At 43.2% G+C, this 23,916-nt stretch overlaps 2 protein-coding genes across 3 annotated transcripts in view; both read right to left on the bottom strand.

Moving 5' to 3' along the window:
• Nucleotides 1-761: 761 nt before the first annotated feature.
• On the bottom strand, nucleotides 762-15,538 carry lss (lanosterol synthase (2,3-oxidosqualene-lanosterol cyclase)). The gene is made up of 22 exons (XM_029673118.2): nucleotides 15,392-15,538; nucleotides 14,797-14,965; nucleotides 12,269-12,407; nucleotides 11,821-11,929; nucleotides 11,496-11,617; nucleotides 11,197-11,293; nucleotides 10,853-10,988; nucleotides 10,577-10,685; nucleotides 10,367-10,485; nucleotides 9,816-9,913; nucleotides 9,693-9,720; nucleotides 9,486-9,542; nucleotides 9,238-9,309; nucleotides 9,012-9,062; nucleotides 8,647-8,796; nucleotides 8,288-8,384; nucleotides 8,062-8,167; nucleotides 7,898-7,963; nucleotides 4,488-4,568; nucleotides 4,167-4,340; nucleotides 2,639-2,717; nucleotides 762-2,364 (listed from the first exon to the last, which is right to left on the bottom strand). The coding sequence occupies exons 1-22, from the start codon at nucleotides 15,406-15,408 to the stop codon at nucleotides 2,227-2,229; spliced, it is 2,214 nt and encodes a 737-aa protein (XP_029528978.2). The 5' UTR covers nucleotides 15,409-15,538; the 3' UTR covers nucleotides 762-2,226.
• Nucleotides 15,539-15,743: 205 nt separating this feature from the next.
• mcm3ap (minichromosome maintenance complex component 3 associated protein) overlaps nucleotides 15,744-23,916 on the bottom strand; it is a 26,067-nt gene continuing 17,894 nt past the window's right edge. For both annotated transcript variants that reach the window (XM_029672873.2, XM_029672796.2), the window contains exons 22-28: nucleotides 21,073-21,316; nucleotides 20,825-20,922; nucleotides 20,012-20,402; nucleotides 19,535-19,789; nucleotides 19,155-19,284; nucleotides 18,684-19,014; nucleotides 15,744-16,527 (exon numbers count right to left, since the gene is read on the bottom strand). In XM_029672873.2, the coding sequence (XP_029528733.2) occupies nucleotides 16,354-16,527; nucleotides 18,684-19,014; nucleotides 19,155-19,284; nucleotides 19,535-19,789; nucleotides 20,012-20,402; nucleotides 20,825-20,922; nucleotides 21,073-21,316 (1,623 nt within the window). In that variant the 3' untranslated portion in view covers nucleotides 15,744-16,353. The remainder of the gene's footprint in view (nucleotides 16,528-18,683; nucleotides 19,015-19,154; nucleotides 19,285-19,534; nucleotides 19,790-20,011; nucleotides 20,403-20,824; nucleotides 20,923-21,072; nucleotides 21,317-23,916) is intronic.

Here is a 23,916-nt window from a genome sequence, read left to right as displayed (position 1 = left end):
GGATATCGGCCCCAAATTTCAGATTGGTGCATCCCTAACAATAAGAACAGGGAGTCGCTGACCAGCTCAACGTCTTTCTCACTTGGTTAGAATTTCCACGACAGCAGTTACTTTCTGAGATCTGTGTTGAAATTGTTTAGAAAAAGTAGTCCATTTCTGAGATCTGTATTCAAATAAGTTTTTTTTGGGGGGGGGATCCGTATTCACATCCGAAGTAACAATTTGTTCCCCCGAAAAAAAAGGAACTTTGCACAAATCCTATTTAAAACAAATTATTCCAGGTCTGGTGGAGAAGGGGTTGAATGAGGTGAGTACCAGCATTCTTATTGGCAGTCATGCTTCAGGAACAAAACAAATTGGATGTGGCATGAGGGAGGTGAAAACAGAAATGTACCTATCAAGCACGCCTTTCTTTGGAATGCCTATTGTGCAACACTTCTACTGTGTGTTATCATATGATCTCCCTTCACTATTGCTACGATTGACAGTGGCATAGATAGCTTTTTGTCCAGATAGCTGCACCCTACACCCACACAAACACAAACACAGACGCACACACACACAAAAAAAGTTGAAAGTTACAAACACTCCCCAAAACCGCACCTTGAATTCCATTAGATACTTTGATTTGGCAAATTCGGTGAGAGAGAAGGTGTGTGTGTATTGATGCAGGACGGGTCACGGGCTACTGGTTGGTAGGTTTGACTCACACTGTTCTCCCACTCAAACATCATCAGCTGTTGCAAGAGAGAAATAGTGAATTAGTGAAACCATCCAAAATGACTTTATTCTGCATTTCAAAATAAGATTTCATTACAAATCAATTACATCAATAGATTTTCAGAAACTAAGGTTGATATTAATAGGCAACATGGAAACACTTTTATTTCAGCACTATTTACAGATTGATTTACGGGCTCGATTTTTATTTCATAATACAGATGCCAAAATGACACCCTCATTTCTCACATAGCAGCTAAAAAGGTTTGTTTCGAAGAGTTCAGTCCCACCAAAATGTAAGGCAAGAGGAATGTTAAAATAGCAGGCAAGGTAAGGTGATCCCAAGGTTGAGGTCTTTTCAGGACTCACCCAGTAGAAAAATTGAAAAACGTAACTTTTACGAACAGGGCTGGGGAGGTTACTTTAGAAATGCAATCTGTTATAGTTGCTAGTTACCTGTCCACAATTGTAATCACTAACATTTGGATGAACCTAACTCAGTAACGTAATCTGCTAAACTTTAAGTTACTTTTAGATTACTTTCCCCTTAAGCGGCATTAGAAGAAGACAAAAATGAATATTACCAATTGAATGACATCTATTGCAGGATAAATCAATGTTAGAGTTTACAAAGTTCTGGCAATAAATAGATGTTGCATTTTACTTTATAGTTATGTAGGCTTCTTTTAAACGATAGCTTTCTACTTTAATATAGATAATAAAATGAGTAGGCTACATCTTCACATTGAAAATCAAGTCTGTCAGATTTCCAATCCTTCCAATTGATTTCATACCCCTTGGGTCTTCAAAAATAGGACTTGGAAAAGTGCTATTTGCATGTGAAAAATGATTTCCATATGCTGCATTTGCTATAGGCCTATTTAAGCTTTTGTTGGTGACACTTTGATATCTCAATAATTTGCAGCTGTGTGTGTGTTTGAGCATGTGTCCGTTAGGCCTATGGGCATTTTTCTTTTATCAGCACGAATTAGATTGAGCAGCAGTGTGATTCACATCAATGAGCTATATAGATATCAATAATAAGTGATATCCTAGCACCCGTAGGCTACAACACTGCTGTCATCCTTACCTCCAAGCGTTTATTCAAATTGGATGAATAATCTTTGATGCTGACAGCAGTCGCACCATTGGAAGACATAGCTTGGACTGTAGTCTACAAAAGCCTATTCCTGCTCTTTTCCCACATATCATTAAACACATTTGGTGTGTAATGGTCTCTGACTCTCTCTCAAGCGGAACACATTTAAGATTATTTGAATGTTATTGAGGAAGAAGTAATCATCTAGTTTTTCAAAAGTATCTATAATCTGATTACAATATTTTAGCTGGTAACGGATTACAGGTAAAAAAAATACTTTTAGAATCAGTTACATTTAACAGATTACATGTAATCCATTACTCCCCAACCCTGTTTCACGACCGTTCTTTATGTATAGATTAGAAAGGGCACTGTTCCAATCCTTGCTGATGAGGTGACCTCTGACCTCACAGCTTCACCTTCCCGGCCAGAGGGCTGGAGGGGAAGAGGTTAAAGAAGCGTCCCAGCGTCCACACGGTGAAGACGTTCCTGTAGGAAGTGTAGCTGATGGCACAGCTCTTATTGAATACTCCCGAGATGTTTTCCTGAGGAGAGATAGGCCAAAATACAGTTGTGGTCATCTATAAAGCTTCAGGTTATTCTTCATAGTATGTATCTCTAGTAAGAATACTCTACACTGCTTCTTGGGCTCCAAATATACACACTGACACAATCTACAATACAGTACATGAAAGAATGACAAACATCCAGAGGGCCAGACATTCAACAACAGATTATGCTAAACAATTTGACAACTTCATGCTTGAGCCTTGGGTGGAGCTAACCACTGAGCACAGTGTGACAGAGGCGGGGACTCACCTGTGGCCAGTCTCCATTGGGCAGCTGCTTGTCAACCAACAGCTGTATTCCTCTCTCAATCACCTGTGCATCTGGGTACCTGCCACAGAGCAGAGAAGAGATTGTGGGTCTACAACTTAAACATACTGAGGATGATTGGTCCCACTTTATATCATATTGTTTTAAACCATGTAGTTACAAGGTAGTGATGGGTTCTGACTCTTAAACTTTAAATATTGTTAATTATCAGGTATCATATGGAAATGAGGAGTGCCATAGTCTGGTTTCTACACCAGAAGTGAATGATTATCTGTAGGGGGAATGTATATGGTGGAGGCAATTGTGCTTGGAATGTACTGAGGAAAGGAAAGGCAATCACATGGTTAGAGTCACTGATAAGGGTGAAGAGAGGTGGTTTAGTGAGGAATGGGGGTTGGGGTCAGGTCACATTAAGGGAGAAGGATCAGTTTATTGCCCGCATCACTTAACTTCCTGCCTAGCAATAAAGATATCATGTTAAGAGGGAAGGAGGATGCTTCACACAAATTGGGGTATATATACACTTGTGCTGGTGGAAACATGTATTTGCCTGTTCTGCTGTCCGACCCTTTGGGTGAATAAACTTGGTTTGAGCTTTTATAGTTGTCTGTCATTTTTTACCCTGTTATTTAGAACCTAACAGTAGTTATTAAAGGTAGTTACAAGGTAGTCTCATAGGTAGTTACAAGGTAATGTAAACTCACCCCATTCCGTACAAATGTGCGCAATCGCAACAAAGAAAACTAATGGGACTGTAGCGACTGTGTTGACTTCCAAATCTGGGGTGTGAACTACGTTTCTATTCAATCGTTGATCGACATCATAATGGCTCTATAGTATTGGAGAAAAGTTGAAAAAAACTGACCCTCCGTTACATCGTGACGTGTCATGCCGTAACGTACAGCACGCATAAAGCAACTATTTCTGTCTTTACAATCTCTCTCCACCAGGTGTAGCACTTCTCTCATCATTTACATTTTTTTGCGTCTTCACTGCAAGCGATCATGACTCTCAAAAGCTGCGGTTTACTTCTAAGATCACTTTAGCACCGCCCTGAAAACCTGATTCAAGCGCGACACAAACCTTCAAATAGGTATGTAATGACACATTATATAAACTCTTTATAGTGTTTTATTTACATTTTAAAGGTGATAATTTGGACAGATCGAGTGAAAAAAAGCAGTTTCCCCACACGACATCTTTCTTTCTTACTATCACGCATTAGTTTCACTTCTCCACCCGCCATTTTAAAAACGACCCGACGGAGCTCATTGCCTTCTTGAATCATGCAGAAACGGGCAACGCGAAGGTCTCGGCATGGATTTTGTTGGAAAGGGGAGAAATTGTGCTTTACAATGGTATTGACATTACAGTTGATCTGGAAGTATTACGTTTTTTTGGGTGCTAAAATAAGGTCAATTGTATGGACCAAGGCGATGTACAAAAGTGAGTAAGTTTACGTTAGTTAAATAAGTAATTACAAGGCAGTTACATAAATAGTTACTGTTACCTAGCAGCCATGAGGCCCAGCAGGGCCCAGCAGGTGTTGTGGATCTGGGAGTTAGCACTCTGCACGTAGCGACGCTGCTCACAGGACTCAAAGTCCTCACCCCAGCCCCCATCCTCCATCTGGTGGGCCACCAGGAAATCACAGGCACTCTGCACCTCCTTACACACACCACTGCTGGAGAGAGAAAGGAGGCAGAAACAGACAGAGAGAGAGAGTGGGAAAGATGTATTTTTAAAGGTTTGAAAAAACGATTCCACAGACATTCGTGTTTCCTTTGAATGTGGTGTGTACATGTCTTCCTCCGGCACTAAGGATCCTTACCCATCATGGTAGGTGTGACCCATGCAGGCAAAGGCCTCCAAGCCGAACCAGACCCCATAGGTGAAGCACACTCCCCAGGATCTAGGCAACACACACCACAATAAGAAAGCACTAGGGTTGAAAAAGCACAGTAGGATTTCCTGCCTATTCCCTCCTGATTCCGAGAAGCTTCCAACCGGGATTTCTGGAAAACTTTTTGGGGGAAAGTTACCAGAATTTTGCAACCCTAGGAAGGACACATAACTAAATGGTCCGTATGACGCAGAAGAATGAATAACAACATGACATTCAAATCACAGGCACTGGCATTCAAATCACAGGCACTGGCATTCAAATCACATGGCACTGGCATTCAAATCACAGGCACTGGCATTCTAATCACATGGCATTGGCATTCAAATCACATGGCATTGGCATTCAAATCACATGGCATTGGCATTCAAATCACAGGCATTGGCATTCAAATCACAGGCATTGGCATTCAAATCACATGGCATTGGAATTCAAATCACATGGCATTGGTATTCAAATCACATGGCATTGGTATTCAAATCACAGGCACTGGTATATCACAGGCACTGGCATTCAAATCACAGACACTGGCATTCAAATCACAGGCACTGGCATTCAAATCACATGGCATTGGTATTCAAATCACATGGCACTGGCATTCAAATCACAGGCACTGGCATTCAAATCACAGGCACTGGCATTCAAATCACAGGCACTGGCATTCAAATCACAGGCACTGGCATTCAAATCACATGGCATTGGCATTCAAATCACATGGCATTGGCATTCAAATCACAGGCACTGGCATTCAAATCACATGGCATTGGTATTCAAATCACATGGCATTGGTATTCAAATCACAGGCACTGGCATTCAAATCACATGGCATTGGTATTCAAATCACAGGCACTGGCATTCAAATCACATGGCATTGGTATTCAAATCACATGGCATTGGTATTCAAATCACAGGCACTGGCATTCAAATCACATGGCATTGGTATTCAAATCACAGGCACTGGCATTCAAATCACATGGCATTGGTATTCAAATCACAGGCACTGGCATTCAAATCACAGGCACTGGCATTCAAATCACATGGCATTGGCATTCAAATCACAGGCACTGGCATTCAAATCACATGGCATTGGTATTCAAATCACATGGCACTGGCATTCAAATCACAGGCACTGGCATTCAAATCACATGGCATTGGTATTCAAATCACAGGCACTGGCATTCAAATCACATGGCATTGGTATTCAAATCACAGGCACTGGCATTCAAATCACATGGCATTGGTATTCAAATCACAGGCACTGGCATTCAAATCACATGGCATTGGTATTCAAATCACAGGCACTGGCATTCAAATCACATGGCATTGGTATTCAAATCACAGGCACTGGCATTCAAATCACATGGCATTGGTATTCAAATCACAGGCACTGGCATTCAAATCACAGGCACTGGCATTCAAATCACAGACACTGGAATTCAAATCACAGGCACTGGCATTCAAATCACAGACACTGGCATTCAAATCACATTATATTCAAATCACATCCAGAGTCCTGACAGTCTTCAATAGCCTTTTTTACTTGTATCCTTTCCTTTATGACCAGTGTTTTGGACTTGTTAGATGGAATCAACATGGAGAAGACCTATCCATATTATCTCACCCATCAGTTGTCATAGGGCCCTAAATGATTCCTTATGACCTTTAATAGCTTTATATACTTAGATGCCCAATGCTTTCCTTGGTCATGAAGTAAAGGAGACGAGGAGACACTCAGCCATGATATATAGTGCATTTGGAAAATATTCAGACCCCTGGACTTTTTCCACATTTTGTTAGGTTACAGCCTTATTCTAAAATTGATTAAAAAAATGTTTTTCTTATTTTATACACACAATACCCCATAATGACAAAGCAAACTCAAGTTTAGATTTCTTTTGCAAATTTTAATTAAAAAAAAAACAAATGTCACATTTACATAAGTATTCAGACCCTTTACTCAATACTTTGTACCTTGCTACAAGCTTGGCACACCTCTATTTCGGGAGATTCTCTCATTCTTCTCTGCAGATCCTCTCAAGCTCTGTCAGGTTGGATGGGGTGCATTGCTGCACAGCTATTTTCAGGTCTCTCCAGAGATGTTCGATCGGGTTCAAGTCCGGGCTCTGGTGGGCCACACAAGGACATTCAGAGACTTGTCCCGAAGCCACTCCAGCGTTGTCTTGGCTATGTGCTTAGGGTCGTTGTCCTTTTGGAAGGTGAACCTTCTCCCCAGTCAGAGATCCTGAGTGCTCTGGAGCAGGTTTTCATCAAGGATCTCACTGTACTTTGCTCCATTCATCTTTGCCTTGATCCTGACTAGTCTCCCAGTCCCTGCCGCTGAAAAACATCCCCACAGCATGATGCTGCCACCACCACCACACCTCACCGTTGGGATGGTGCCAGGTTTCCTCCAGACGTGACGCTTCGCATTCAGGACAAAGAGTTCAATCTTGGTTTCATCAGAACAGAGATTCTTGTTTCTCATGGTCTGAGAGTCCTTTAACTCCAAGCGGGCTGTCATGTGCCTTTTACTGAGAAATGGCTCCCGTCTGGCCACTCTACATGTAGACCTGATTGGTGGAGTGCTGCAGAGATGGTTGTCCTTCTGAAAGGCCCGCCCATCTCCTCAGAGGAACACTGGAGCTCTGTCAGAGTGACCATCGGGTTCTTGGTCACCTCCCCGACCAAGGCCCTTCTCCACCTATTTGGCCGGGCAGCCAACACTAGCAAGAGTCTTGGTGATTCCTAACTTCTTCCATTTAAGAATGATGGAGGCCACTGCGTTCTTGGTGACCTTCAATGTTGCAGACATTTTTTGGTACCCTTCCCCAGATCTGTGCTTTGACACAATCATGTTTCGGAGCTCTACGGAGAATTCCTTCGACCTCATGGCTTGGTTTTTGTTCTGACATGCACTGTCAACTGTGGGACCTTATATAGACAGGTGTGTGCCTTTTCTATATAGACAGGTGTGTGCCTTTATATAGACAGGTGTGTGCCATGTCCAATCAATTGAATTTACCACAGGTGGACTCCAATCAAGTTGTAGAAACATCTCAAGGATGATCAATAGAAACAAGATGCACCTGAGCTCAATTTCAAGTCTCATAGCAAAGGATCTGAATACTTAAGTAAATAATGTATTTCTTTTTTTTATTTGTAATAAATTTGCAAACATTTCTAAAAACCTGTTATGGGGTATTGCGTGTAGATCGATAAGAACAAAAAAAATATGTAATCAATTTTAAAATAAGGCTGTAACGTAACCAAATGTGGAAAAAGTCAAGGGGTCTGAAAACTTTCTGAATGCGCTGTAAGTGAGACCGGAAGCTACTTACCCTTCCCATGACCCATCGGGCCTCTGCACCCTCCGGCAGTACTCCAATCCTTCTCTCAGAGTGGACCTGAGTTAAAACAGTTAGAGAAAGTGATGCTTTTAGGCAGCAGCTTGGAGAGGGTTAGGGTTCCAGGCTAGAGGTATAGCATGTGTGTGTGCGTGTACCTGATCTCCTCTGTCCGGTATTCAGGGTACACGTGCTGGAAGTGTCTCAGAGCCTGCATGACTGCTGAGGTGCACTCCACATAGGTGTAGTCTATCATGATGTCACCTGAAAGAAAGAGATAGGGGTGGTGGTGGGAGAGAGTACAAAGCTTGTATTTATATCCAAAAAAAGGTATTATATCCATAAATACAACACAGGGATCGGGGGGGGGGGTGAAAGACTCACCAAACACCTCTGAGGGGTTGAGTAGCTCCAACAGTCTCCCTCCTCGCTTGGTCTCATAAGTGGCAAAACCGCCGTCTCTGTTTCTCATGCTTAGCAACTGCAACACACAGTCAACCAGGGCAAGTGTCAGTATTGTATGTTGCTTTTTTGTTGTATGATGGAATCAAACATGAGCTGAGAATTTGCATTATTATCAGCACCGTGAGACATCATCTTGAAAGAAGTTGAAAGTTGGGGAGATAGTAGAGAGGAAAATAAATGAAAAATCGAGAAAAGCCCCCGACACGATATATCAAGTTGTGGTAAAAACTGTGATTGGGTTGTACAGTAGATAGAAGTTAGTTGGTGTTGCCACTGACCACATTGACGGAGTCACACAGGCGCTCTGAGGGGACGTGCTGACTGATGAAGGGACAGTGTTCCTGCAGAAGCATCACTGACTTTAGGCCCTCTGCCGTGCAGTCGGCCACGATCCAGCCACAGTCCCGCGTGCTGAAGGGGAACCCTCCCTGATAAACACACATTCATGCATGTAAGCGCGCATAGACAAACACACACACACACAAATGCACGCACACAACCATGCAGGACACACGGATGCGCAGGACAAATACACACAATCACTCACACACGACCATACAGGACACACGCACACGGTCTTGCAGGACAAACACACCCATACAGGACACGCAGACACTTCCTCTGACTGGCAGTAATGGTTCACCTTGTTCATCTGTCTGTAGTATTTCTGGTATTCTGGGGGGTTGTCTGGTATCTGATGAAAGGAGAAAAACTGGTCAGACATCGGGAAAAAATCCATATAAAAGCAACAGGTGTATTAGGAACCGAGGAATGTGTGCCCTCAAGGTGTTTTGTCTGGCAGCGAGCCAATACACTAGACTCTGTGATCTGTGTGAGGAACTCAAGCCCATTTCCTGTGACGCTCTCACCTGTGTGATGGTGAGGAACTGGTGGGCGTGTTTAAGACACTCTTCTAACCTGGGGCTGTCCTGAGCCCCTGCCTGAATGACCCCAATTGAGGGAAAAACACAAAAACATTACAAATCCTCTCAACTTTGACATCTTTACAGTTATCAATCATCACATGAATGGAGAGTAATGCAGGCAGAACGTAAAGCATGATGAACAAGTCAGATGGGTTCTTTGTATTCTTTGTAGAGTAACATGAATATCTCACTTCTAGGAACGCCTGAGCTGTGAAAGCCGTGTCCCATAGCTGTGATCCATTGGTTCCCTATAGGAACACAACCAGACTGCATGTCAGGAAAACAGGTCAGACATTAAAAGTGCTTTTCTGTCTACTTAATTTGGGTCAGGAAACCAGCCCATAATGCAAAAGATTAACGACATTCTGTATATCATGGCTAGCCAATACCCAACATACCTGCATTTTCATACCATCCAATCCCAGCCTATCGCAAAGCAGGAAATGGAAAACAAACATGTAAGTAAACACGCTCACAACCTACTGCATTGTCACATACAACTGACTCACTAACTGACTGACCAGAGGTAGTCTGGGATCCTGGACACGTGCTCCTGGAAGGCAGCGGAAGAGGGTCCGTCCACGTGCCAGCGCACCAGCATGTTGATCGTTTTGGAGATCTGAGGAGTGAAACTAGGCGTTAAATCACCGCCACGTAACAACTGACACACAATTCTGGATCACCTTAAACCAGTGTAAACGGCCAAAACAGCATTAAAGATGGAATCCGCACTAGGGGAAATAGCGCCACTAATGTTATCCGCCCCACGGCCGTTGTCGTTTTTGTTTCGTTGAAGAAGCAGAGGTGGGGAAGCGTTGCATATCGAGGTAAAGAAAATAAATCCAGTACATATGCTTCTGGTCTACCGCCCGTGCAATGATGTCTGAGGGGAAAGAACTGTGTTCATTGTTCGCAGTAACTTCTTTGCTGTGATAATATTGCAAACCAATGTTTCACAAAAAAGGATTCCAGCTGGGAAGTGCAAGGAAATACTAGATAATTTAGATAATAAAACACAAGTGGCATCAAAAAAAAAAAAAAAAGGTACTTCGATTAAAGTTCAGTTTCTTACTGGGCCGATGCTGATGCACTTGGTGAAACGGTCGTCAGCCTGTATGTGGTCGTACAGCTCTTTGACCGCTCTTCCTCGTAGACTGCTGCTGTGGTGGGCCTCATACACGTTCATGACCACTGAGGAAGAACAGAGAATTCAAGGTTACAGTTATAACGTCGTCACAAATGACCAATCACAAACTATTAATACGGTATGTGCAGTGCTTACTGTAAGCCACGGTGAGTAGCGTGCTGTGTGGTGTGTACATGTCACATGCTGCCACATTGTTCCGCTGACCAGGCCAGTTGATGGTGGCATAGTCCTGGACATACAGCTCCTATAGAACAGAGAAGGATGCTACTAAGTCCATGCACTCTATTGCAGCTCCATCTTATCCTAGCTGATCTTTGGGGCTGTGCCTACGTGGGCAACTTCTGGCCGGAGTGAGTGGAGCACTATGACAGAAACATGTCGCCCCCAGGTGGGGTGAAGTAACTACTGCACCTGTCTGAGGCTGAGCACCAGGGGGTCCTCCTTGGCAGCAAACCTGACAGCGTAGCAGTAGCTCATAGGGAGGTAGACCTGGCGACAGTGGCACCAGAGAGTGGATGGGTGAGCAGGGAACCAGGTAGGGAACAGCCTGAATAGAGGACAAAACATGGACCAAAGAACAGGACAAGTTGAAACATAGCTGAGGGAATCAATATCCCAAATAAAGGTTAAAGTTCACAAGTATTCAAGAGTGAGCGGCCTATCGAATTTCAACTTTTATGTATAGGTGCTATATAAAGGCGAATTAAAATCTATGTACAATTCTGATCAAATTCGTATCAGGACATCAAGCGTACCACATCTCCGGGAGGAGCGTGTTCATTCCTTCCCAGCTGTACACATTGAGGATGGCCAACCAGAATTTACCCCAGGAGGGGATGCCAACCGCGCCTCCTGTACAACAGACAGACACACAGACATGATCTGACTCTACAATGGTAACAATTTCACCTCTTATGAGGTTAAAAGCATTTAGACACTTTTTATTTCAGGTTTAAAACATATACAGGTGATGCTCTCCAACATTCCCTTTCATTTTTTTCAAAGAGCTCAATTAATTGACCCCCCCAAAAAAAATTAAATTGTTAAATAAGACCTTTGTTGTGCAGGTTGTTCCTGGCCCTAACCATATCCGGGTCATCCGGTCCCACTCCCAGAATCCTCAGGGTTGTGTAGCTGAGGGCCGTGCCAAACACTGTGGACTTGTCTTCAATGTGTCTGACAAGAAATGACCAAAACACAACAATAAGAAATCTTTGAAGCTTTGACTGCGCTGATACTCACAAGCCTCATAAGCTGTGGTAGAAACATTTCTAATTGAACTACTGGAGAATATCTAAACAGTGTGAGTGGGCATCCCTCTTATTTTCACACTGTATTTTGGGGTAGAAGTGAAGGAGAGCAGTGATGAGAACACTCACAGGCCCCAGCCTCCATCAGCCAGCTGGACAGAGCGCAGGTATCTCACCATCTCCTTCTTCCAGGCCTCAGGGAGAGGGATCTGGGTTATGTGACAGGTGATCAGGAGACCTGAGGATAGCACAGACAAACAGACAGACCACTGATGTCACCTCAGATGTTGTAAGTACAGATGTGAGTCTCATCGTTAACTTGAGTGTTTTTACTGTTTTCATAACCCATGTATTACATTATAACTACCATGGCATAATGTACACGATAACCACGTCCGACCCCGTCCACTGTTATTTTCCCATGGACATGACACAATAAAACTCAATGACCGTGCTTGTTATGTGTACATACATTATCTGTAAATATGGAAGTGAATATTGGATGGCATTATGCAGACATTTAATTTTACGAGATGCATACTGTACTTCCTCTGAAAGTGCATCTAATTGTGTGTACCTGGTAGCAGGAAGAGGGGTCCTCCGTAGTCTCCTGCCCAGTGGCCATCTTCTGCCTGGAGCTGGCTGTAGAATGCCATGCCCTTCAGGGCTGACTCCACTGCAGTGTGGGCTGAGGGAGAGCCAGGGATGAATTTACTCTGTAGAGGGGCATAGGTACTGTCACAACAAAGCATGGGTCAAAGGTCACAACACTAATGACAAGCTCGTTAGAGGAGAGATTTAGTTCCACCTTTTGTTCTTGTGGGGCCCAACTATTCTATCATTGAATTTATACTTCAATGACACATATGTATAAGAGGTTAGGATGAGAGAATATGCACTTATTCTTGCAAGGGTTTCAACCATACGGTTTATGGCTTCAACTAATAATATATTATAATAATTTGGGGGGTGCTTATATTTTACCTGTTCAATTTATATTGATTTGAGTCAATTAAGGAACAAATTATTATTTACAATGAAGGCCAACTAAGGGGACATGTAGGCAATCCAAAAAATGCAATACAAGTGTGCAATGGAAATTTTATTTATTTCAATTTTTTTGCATTTCAACTACCCCTGAGACACCCACAGGGAGTGGGGTCACAATTGTACAGCACCCCTGGAGCAATTAGGGTTAAGTGCCTTGCTCAAGGACACAGCTACAGATTTTCCACCTGGTCGGCTCCAGTATTCGAACCAGCAACCTTGCGGTTATTGGCCTAACGCTCTAGCCTTAAGGCTACCTGTCATGCCTAATGCTTACACTTCAGATAGCCTAGGTCAGTCTGTTCTCATGGACTAGACGTAACATAGTAAAAGTAAATCAGAGACACTGAAATGAGTATGTTATGTTAGGTTTCATATGGTTACATAAGAGATGTAGGCCTCATTTTTCAACTACTTAAAACTTTTGCAACTACTTAGCATGTCTGCTAACCCTTGCCCTAAACCTAACTCCTAAACTTAACCCTAACCCCTAGCTAACGTTAGCCACCTCGCCGGTATTTGTAACATACACAATATATACAAAATATGTGGACACCCCTTCAAATGAGTGGATTTGACTCATTTGGCCAGTCAGCCACACCCGTTGCTGACTGGTGTATAAAATTGAGCATACAGCCATGCAATCTCCATAGACAAACATTGGCAGTAGAATGGCCTTCCTGAAGATCTCAGTGACTTTCAACATGGCACCGTCAACATGGTACCGTCATCCAACAAGTCAGTTAGGAAAATGTCTGCCCTGGTCAACTGTAAGTGCTGTTATTGTGAAGTGGAAACATCTAGGAGCAACAACGGCTCAAACGTGAAGTGGTAGGCTACACAAGCTCACAGAACAGGACCGCTGAGTGCTGAAGCACCTAAAGATCGCCTGTCCTCGGTTGCAACATTCACTACCGAGTTCCAAACTGCCTCTGGAAGCAACGTCAGCACAATAACTGTTCATCCGGAGCTTCATGAAATGGGTTTCCATGGCCGAGCAGCCGCACAGAATCCTAAGATCACCATGAGCAATGCCAAGCATGGTCTGGAGTGGCGTAAAGCTCGCGGCCATTGGACTCTGGAGCAGTGGAAATGAATCACGCTTCACCATCTGGAAGTCCAACAGACGATTCTGGGTTTGGCGGATGCCAGAAGAACGCTATCTGCCGAATACATAATGCTAACTGTAAAGTTTGGTGGAGGAGGAATAATGGTCTGGGGCTGTTTTTCATGGTTCACTTCATGGTTCACTTAGTTCCAGTGAATGGAAATCTTAACGCTACAGCATACAATGACTTTCTAGACGATTCTGTGCTTCCAACCTTGTGGCAACAGTTTGGGGAAGTCCCTTTTCTGTTTCAGCATTACAATGCCCCGTGCACAAAGCCAGGTCCATACAGAAATGGTTTGTTGAGATCGGTGTGGAAGAACTTGACTGGCCTGCACAGCCCTGACCTCTTGCCCATCAAACACCTTTGAGAATAATTGGAACACCGACTGTGAACCAGGCCTAATCATCCAACATCACTGCCCAACCTCACTAGTGCTCGTGGCTGAATGGAAGCAAGACCCGCAGCAATATTCCAACATCTAGTGGAAAGCCTTCCCATAAAAGTGGAAGCTGTTATAGCAGCAAAGGGGGGACCAACTCCATATTAATGCCCATGATTTTGGAATAAGATGTTCAACGAGCAAGTGTCCACATACACTACATGACCAAAAGTATCATACATTTGGCAAATTTGCAGCTTGTTATACATTTAGCAAACTCATAACATATAATGCGAATTGAAATTCGTAACATATCATATAAAATGGGTGATGGACATCCACAAATTAATACATACCATATGAAACGTAACATCATACTAAATAGTGTCTCGGATTTACGTACAGAATAAAAGTAACTTCATACTAATTAGTGTCTTGGTTTTCCGTACAGAATATATAATACGAAATGTATCGAGAGAAGGTTGCCTAGGTAAGTCCTCTCCTTTAGTAGATACAGTTGACATTCCCAATGGCTAGTGAAAAATAAACACGGATGAGTATGTGTACCGTATCCAAACCAAGTGAATGGGCTTCAAGCATAGTCTGCTCCCTGTCTGGTGTGTCTTGATCCTCTACATAGCGCCATGTCTGCCTGCCCTCTGTGTTACTCAGCCTCCAGCGGGTCAGGTCTGTCGCTGGCTCCGTCTTGTACGGCCCCCCCCTTCTACGAAGGCATCTGAGGGTGCAACAATTGACAGCGCGCGTATGCGTATGCGTATGGAATTCATGGGCGCGCATATCCACTGGGAACACATTGGTTGAATCGACGTTGTTTCCACGTCATTTCAATGACATTACGTTGAACCAACGTGGAATAGACGTTGAATTGAAGTCTGTGCCCAGTGGGTGTGGCGCTTGAGTAATTCTGCACCACAATTTGTATTGTACATAATGGCCATTGTTGAAATTGATAGTCGTTGACATGTATCTTGTTCCTTTCCTAATGAGCATGCATGTCCTTTCTGATCCAAGTTAATCTTGTGAAAGAGCACAAAGCAATCAGCTACCAATCAATTAGCAAGTTATAACTTCCTACAAACGTTTACTTTTATAGCATATATAATTTCATACACATAATTGAACATGTTCGTTCTGTACTTACGTTCCCTCGGTCATCATTAAAACCTTATGAATGAATTAAATCCTCCGCAAACTTCAGCTCTGATCCACAGGATCGGCCCCCATTTGTGATACTGTGGGAATTGAAGTTCTCCTTTCAAAATATTTCCGTTGGATAAACACTAACTCGTGCCACAGAGGACTGCCCTTCCCATGGTACCAAGCAGTACCACCCGAGGTGGTTTTTGCATGGAGAGATATGAGCAGACAAACGACTGTCCAATCACAATTTAGAGAGGCGGGGAAATGGGCGGAGTTTCAATGTGGCGCTCTAATGAGTGCTCGAACATGTTGCTTTCGTGAATGTGAGAGCTTTACCATGAACTCTTGACATATCTATTTATTTTACCTTTATTTAACTAGGCATGTCAGTTAAGAACACTATATGGCAACATTCATCAGAAGACTTATTTAGATTACTATGACAAATATAACCCCAGCATTTTAGACAAATATAGCTCAAAATGAAACATAGGCACAAACATAACCAAAGTAATTCATTTGGGTCAATCCACAAAATATCCCTAAATCAGTTCATATGGAGAAATATGATAATAAACCATCCTTGGGATATAAAAAAAACATCTACAAGAAGACTAAGCAACTAATTACAACGAATACATAATCGTGGATATAAACTTAAGTCATGTTAGGTCTGTCAAGCAATTGCATGTGTAGGTCACTGAGATCCACCCGTTATAGGAAGGCAGACACACGGAACAAATCAGTTCCCTTTCATAATGCAAAACTACTTAACAAAACTAAAAAAGAAAAAGCAATGAATCTTTCTTCTCAATTAGAAAACCAACATTTAAAAAAGTAAAAACACAGTGACAATATTATGGGTTTACATTTTCTGACCACAATAACAGATTTTCAGATGGCAACAAGTCCAAACAGCAAAAGCTAAGGCCTTTAACTAAGTGGTGGCCTTTAACATGAGATTCAGTCCTCGACAATGTTCAATAAGCTGTTCAGCTTGAGCCCGCACGCAAGCTCCTCCTCTCGACTGGCTAATAAAAGCCTATCCAATTCCTTCAGGCGCTGCGCCATGGATACAGGAGCACCCTTGAGCCAATCGCACTCTGCTTTCTCCAAAGGGTCTTCTGATTCTGCCTCCTACAAAAAAATAAGACATTGAAGTATATCAGTTAAGTCACTCTACTATTGTACTATTCATCGCAAATGCTCCCAACACTTGGGTGAGAGAGACAGTGGGTATATTCAGTGGTGGAAAAAGGACCCAATTGTCATACTTAAGTAAAAGTAAAGATGCATTAATAGAAAATGACTCAAAAGTGAAAGTCACCCAGTAAAATACTACTACAGTAACCGTATTTGGTTTTAAATAAAAGTATGTATCAAAAGTACATGTAATTGATCAAATGTACTTAAGTATCAAAAGTAAATGTAATTGATCAAATGTACTTAAGTATCAAAAGTACATGTAATTGATCAAATGTACTTAAGTATCAAAAGTAAAAGTAGAAATCATTTCACATTCCTTATATTAAGCAGACGGCACAATTTTCTTGTTTTTTAAATTCACAGATAGCCAGGGACACAGTCCAACGCGTAAACAATTGACAAACAAAGCATGTGTGTTTAGTGAGTCTGCCAGTACAAATTCCCCCCAAAATAAGTTTTTTTTTTACTAAAGTACTTTAAAACTACTGGACAGTGGTTACAGTATATAGTGTGTTGTGTATATTGTTATAGTAGCCTACTTAGTGTGTTTTGTTTAACACATGTTCAACAGTGTAAATTATCAATTACAGTGCTTTCAGAAAGTATTCACAACCCATGACTTTTTCAAAATGTTGTGTTATAGACTGAATTTCCTTTGACCAGCGATTATAGTTGTGAGGCTTTCTAGGTAATTGTAAGAGTTTTGCATACCTGGATTTGACAATATTCGCACATTATTATTTGAAATTCTTTATGCTCTGTCAAGTTGTTTGTTAATCATTCCTAGACAGCCTTTTTCAAGTCTTGTCATAGATTTTCAAGCAGATTTACGTAAAAACTATAACTCGGCCACTCAGGAAAATGCACAGCCTTCTTGGCAAGCAACGCCAGTGTAGATTTGGCCTTGTGTTTTAGGTTAAGTGAAATGTGAATTTGTCTCCCAGTGTCTGTTGGAAAGCAGACTGAACCAGGTTTTCCTTTAGGATTTTGCCTGTGCTTAGCTCTATTACATTTCGTTTTATTAAAAAAAACTCCCTAGTCCTTGTCAAAGACGAGCATACCCATAACACGATGCAGCCACCACCATGCTTGAAAACATGACGAGTGGTACTCAGTGACGTGTTGGGTTTGCCCCAAACATAACTATTTGTATTGAGTACAAAGTTCATTACTTGACCACATTATTTGCAGTTTTACTTTAGTGACTTATTGTAAACAGGATGCATGTTTTGGAATAGTTTTATTCTGTACAGACTTCCTTCTTCTCACTCTGTCATTTATGTTAGTACTGTGGAGTAACTACAATGCCATTGATCCATCCTCAGTTCTCTCCTATCACGGCCTGTTTTAATGTCACCATCAGCCTCATGGTGAAATCCCAGAGAGGTTTCCTTCCACTCCGGCAACTGAGTTAGTAAGGACACATGTATCTTTAGGTGGTGTATCAAGACACCCAGTCACTACATAGTGTAATTAATAACTTCACCATGCTCAAAGGGATATTCAATGTCTGCTTTTACTTTCACCCATCTACCAATAGGTGCCCTTCTTTGCAAAGCATTGGAAAACCATCCTGGTCTTTGTAGTTGAATCTGTGTTTGAAATTCAATGCTCGATTGAGGGACCTTACAGATAATTGTATGTGTGGGGTACAGAGAGAGGTATTCATTAAAAAATCATGTTAAACACTATCATTGCAAACAGAGTCCATGCAACTTATTTATGTGACTTGTTACCCCTGAACTTATTTAGGCTTGCCATAACAAAGGGGTTGAATACTTATTGACTAAAGACATTTCAGTTTTTCCTTTTTAATTCATTTGTAAAAAATATAGGCCAGTGAATTCAGGCTGTAACACGCAAAGTAAAAGGTTGTGAATACTTTCTAGAGGCACTGTAAATGAGATATTTCTGTATTTCATTTTCAATTAATGTAAAAAATAATAATCTAAAAACATGTTGTTTTCACTGTCATTATGGGGTATTGTATCTAGATTGTATTTACTTTCTCAGTGCACTGTAATAGTGTTTATGTGTGTGCATATATATGTACGTGTGTGTGTGTGTGTGTGCGAAGACAGTCGTACCTGTGTAGCAGTGGACGCACCACCAGAAGTACGTATGGGGGCCATGATGTTAGTCATGGAGAGCAGGCTAGAGGGCATGAAGAGGGGCATTGAGAGAGAGTCCAAGGGCTCTATCTCTAGCCAGCGCTGCAGCTGTTCCTCACACCTCTGGCTGTGTGCCCTCTCCTCCTGGAGGCCGTGGAGGACCTTGTGGGGCAGCAGGTCCCGGAGTGAGGGGGTGTGTGTGATGTCCAGAGTGTGGCAGGGGGCAAAGCGGTCCGGACGATCCACCAGGCTCCGGAACAGCTTCTGTCTGAGGGGAGGGAGAGCTGCGAGGCCTCCTGGACTGGCTCTGAAGAGGAAACGATCATTTTTCATTTATCAATTCGCTGAAGGGAGTATAAGCCAACAGACTCAGGAGTAGATTTGAGAGTGAGAGAGAAATATAGAGGGAGAAAGAGAGACAGAGTAGTGAACCAGTCTCCTCCTTACCCCTGTGTCTCCTGCTGCTTCTCTCTGTGTGTGAGGCTGACCGCCTCCGTCCACTCTGCCGGGGGCTGGAAGCCCTTCAGTCCCTCCTTGGGGAAGTAGACCAGGACCTCTCCATCTTCTGTCACTGCATCTGGAACAGAACCACCAGAGTCTGGGATTAAGTTTAGCTCTTTACAAATTCCAATGCAATAAAGGCTTTTTAACTTGTTTTCTTGCTTTCTTCATACAGTACTTTGATGTCTCAAATCCCGCTGAAAGCTCAGTATATTCTGTCTAGCATAAGGAGCTGCATTTGTCTTTGGTGCGGGAAATGTCACCCAAAGTGCTAGAATAGGCCTTGAGTAGAGCAGACAGAGTAGATAAACCAATAGTCATCTCACCGTCACAAACTGGGCTGTCAGGGGGTTGCCAGTCCTTCAGCTTATGGTCTATGCAGAGAGCCACCACCTCGTCCCAGGGGACCTGCTGGAAGGATGGGCCCTCCTCCTCCCAGTGGTCCTGGGCTCCAGCCGTGGAACAGCGCACCCTCTCCAGGAGGTTCTCCAGACGGGACATGAGGAGGGGCTGGCTGTGGCGCGAAGTTGGGATCTGGCCGGCGTACTGGAAGATGGCGGAACACAGCTGGGGCCAGGAGGCTGGGGGGAATTTTATTCATGAGATTAAAGAGTAGATGGGAGGGCAATGTAAACAGTTGTAATTTGAGCAGCAATAAGGGATACATGTTAGCCTGGGTGCCAGTCTGTTAGGCAAAAGCAAAAACAGATCTGGGATCAGGCTACATAAAAGTCACAAGTCAACAGAATCACACACAAGCACAACTACACAGTCACACACACACAAGCCAAAAAGCTACCCACCTGTGTTAGCGGGAATGTCCCAGCTGGGTATCTGCAAGCTGACTACAGCCATCTGGAGCCAGGCCAGGTGTTGGGGAGAGTTCCAACCCAGATGTGGCACCAAGTCCCGGGTCTCAGGCAGGGCGAACTCCCCCGGAGGCCAGGACAGGCTGGAGAGGTACTGGGAAGACACTAGGTCAGCCAGGAATGCCAGCACAGCATTGTAGAGTTTAATGACAGGGGCTGGGTGTTGGCGCGCCAGCCCTGCCCCCGCCCGGTCCTGCCGGTGGCTGTAGAGGCGGGCACTGAACTCGCGGCCTAGCCCGGCCTCCACGAAGTGCACCAGGGTCTGGGAGGAGAGGAGGGCGGGCACTGGGGCACGTGCCAAGAGCCAGCGTACCGCTTGGCTCACCTGGGGGCAAGCAAAACCCCATAAAACAACACATTAGAATACTTCCAATTCAATAAAACTTGGGTTGCGACGATACCAGTATCCCAATACTTTTTACATGGCAAAAACGAAAACAGAAACAGATCAAATTCTTTGGTCCCTTAAAAACCAGCTGTAAGATAGCTTGGAAAATAAATAAATAAATGAGACTCTGGATGCAAACATAATAAATGAGACTCTGGATGCAAACATAATGATGTTAGTTTCCAACATTAGGGCTGTTATAAAGAAATTAAATCCCTTTCGTGGTTTGTTTCTTTGGCACAATAGTAACGAATATCGCGATACTGGTATCGTCCAGGTTGTAAATACAACACTACTCATTTAATTATCTTAGGAGCAATTTAAATAGTTGTATTTTGTTTCAAGAGGGCTGTCCGTACCTGCTCTGAGCCCTGTAGGTCGCTGGTGGTCTCTGGGATGTGGACGAACACGTGTTCTGATATCAGACCGTCTTCAACTAACGTCTGGAGCATCAGGTCTAACCAGAAGAGAAGAGGAGGCAGGCAGATTTTCAGATTTGGTACTTAATAAGGACTTAATTTAGAATATGTGCCATTGAGTGAGTGACCACTGAGAAAATGCTGGTGATGTCCAGCCATGTGTGCATGTGTGGTTGGGGTACCCCTACCTTCCTCCAGTTTCTGTGTGTTGTGGGGGCCAGGCACCAAAATGGCAAGGGGCAGCGAGCAGTCCCAGATGTTGGCCTGCTGGAGCTGTTTGAGCTGGAGCAGAGCGGAGAGCATGGGCACGTCCTGGTCCTCGCTGCCTGGGCTGGGGGCAGGCAGCAGCATCAGCAGGGCCCCTGTACCCTGGAGCTCTTGGCCCTCCTCCAAATTGGACAGGCCCTCTTCACTCAGCGGGCCCCGAGATGCCTGGTAGGTACAACACACACAGACAAAGTCAGTACAAGGGGTGGCAGGGTAGCCTAGTGGTTAGAGCGTTGGACTAGTAACCGGAAGGTTGCAAGTTCAAACCCCCAAGCTGACAAGGTACAAATCTGTCGTTCTGCCCCTGAACAGGCCGTCATTGAAAATAAGAATTTGTTCTTAACTGACTTGCCTAGTTAAATAAAATAAAAAAACAACTACACTGCTGTCAGAAGTGTCTTGATATTTGCTTAGATGGGATTGGTGAATGCATCAGGATGTTAATCCGTCAGTGTAGAACAAGGGTGTCAAACATACGGCTCACAGGCCAGATCTGGGGTCAATTCCTGCCCGCCGGAGGTTCCAGTAAAAAAATATATACATATATATATTTTAAAAATATATAATATAAGTTGGAAGTTTGGGATTGATTTGCACCAAAGTACGTTCATCTCAAGGAGAACGCATCTCCTTCCTGAGCGGTATGACTGCTGCGTGGTCCCATGGTGTTTGTACTTGCGTACTATTGTTTGTACAGATGAACGTGGTACCTTCAGGCGCTTGGAAATTGCTCCCAGGGATGAACCAGACTTGTGGAGGTCTACAATTGTTTTTCTGAGGTCTTGGCTGATTTCTTTTGATTTTCCATGATGTCAAGGAAAGAGGCACCGAGTTTGAAGATAGGCCTTGAAATACATCCACGGGTACACCTCCAATTGACTCAAATGATGTCAATTAGCCTATCAGAAGCTGTTTAAACCCTCTTAGGGCTAGGGGGCAGTGTTCGGAAGTTCAGATGACTGACGTGCCCAAAGTAAACTGCCTGTTACTCAGGCCCAGAATCTAGGATATGCATATAATTGGTAGCATTGGATAGAAAACCCTCTGAAGTTCCTAAAACTATTCAAATAATGTCTGTGATTAAGGCGCTGTACTGCAGCATCAGCTATGCCACCAGACTCTGGGTTCGCGCCCAGGCTCTGTCATAACCGGGAGGTCTGTGGGGCGACACACAATTGGCCTAGCGTCGCCTGGGTTAGGGAGGGGTTGGCTGGTAGGGATGTCCTTGCCTCATCGCGCACCAGCGACTACTGTGGCGGGCCGGACGCAGTGCGCGCTAACCAAGGTTGCCAGGTGCACGGTGTTCCCTCCGACACATTGGTGCGGCTGGCTTCCGGGTTGGATGGCGCTGTGTTAAGAAGCAGTGCGGCTTGGTTGGGTTGTGTATCGGAGGACGCATGACTTTCAACCTTCGTCTCTCCCGAGCCTGTACGGGAGTTGTAGCGATGAGACAAGATAGTAGCTACTAAAAACAATTGGATACCACGTAATTGGGGAGAAAAGGGGGTAAAATTAAAAAATAAATAATGTCTGAGTATAACAGAACTGATATGGTAGGCAAAAATCCAAGGAAAATCCATCCGGAAATTTGTTTGGGGGTCACAAGCCATTTCAATGCTAGCCTATGGGATATAGGGACCCAAATCGCAGTTCCTATGGCTTCCACTAGATGTCAACAGTCTTTAGACAGGGTTTCAGGCTTGTTTCTTGAAAAAATGAACAAGTAGTTGTAGTTTATCCAAGGTGTCCCTCATTAGAAAAGTAGTCTTGTTGCACTCGTGAATGAGTTGCGCGCGCTTCGTTATTTATCTTCCTCATTGAACATACTATTCTCTGTCTTAAATATTATTGTTTATTTAGATATTAGAGTACCTGAGGATTAATTAGAAACATCGTTTGATTTGTTTGGACGAACATTACCGGTAACTTGTTGGATTTGTTTGTATGCGTGTTGAACGAGTGGATTACTGAAATCAATGGCGCCAACTAAACATACTTTTTTGGATATAAAGGACTTTATCAAACAAAACAACCATTCATTGTGTAGCTGGGACCCTTGGGATTGCAAACAGAGGAAGATCTTCAAAGGTAAGTAATTTATTTTATCGCTATTTGTGGTTTTGTGATGCCTATGCTGGTTTGAAAAAGTATTTTGATGTGGGGCGCTATCTTCAGAAAATCGCATGGTATGCTTTCCCCGTAAACCCTTCTTGAAATCTGACAATGCGGTTGGATTAACAAGAAATTAAGCTTTTAAATGATGTAAGACAATGTTTAATATTTTAAAAAATTATTTTGAATTTCTGCAATTTCACCAGATGTTGTCGTAGTGGAACGCGAGCGGGACACTGAGCCGCAAGAGGTTTTAAAGGCAGTCAACTTAGAAAACTTCTGACCCACTGGAATTGTGATACAGTGAATTATAAGTGAAATAATCTGTCTGTAAACAATTGTTGGAAAATGACTTGTGTCATGCACAAAACTATAGTTTGTTAACAAGACATTTGTGGAGTGGTTGAAAAACAAGTTTTAATGACTCCAAACTAAGTGTATATCAACTAAAAGAAAAATCTTGGTCGACCGATAGTCATCTGTTCTTTTGATATAAAGACACAACCTATGCTTGAATAAAGTCAACTATATATAGGCTACTGAGCTTTGTCTGATGCTTTAAGCACTGCAATTAAAAATCAAGACACACAAATTACTAAAGAGGGAGCAAGAGATCAATATAGCCTAACCAGAAGAAAAAAACCTGTTCCCAA

Source organism: Oncorhynchus nerka, linkage group LG1, assembly GCF_034236695.1.
Source record: "Oncorhynchus nerka isolate Pitt River linkage group LG1, Oner_Uvic_2.0, whole genome shotgun sequence".
In the NCBI taxonomy this organism is placed as follows: Eukaryota; Metazoa; Chordata; class Actinopteri; order Salmoniformes; family Salmonidae; genus Oncorhynchus; species Oncorhynchus nerka.
This window is presented reverse-complemented; position numbering and strand designations above follow the sequence as displayed.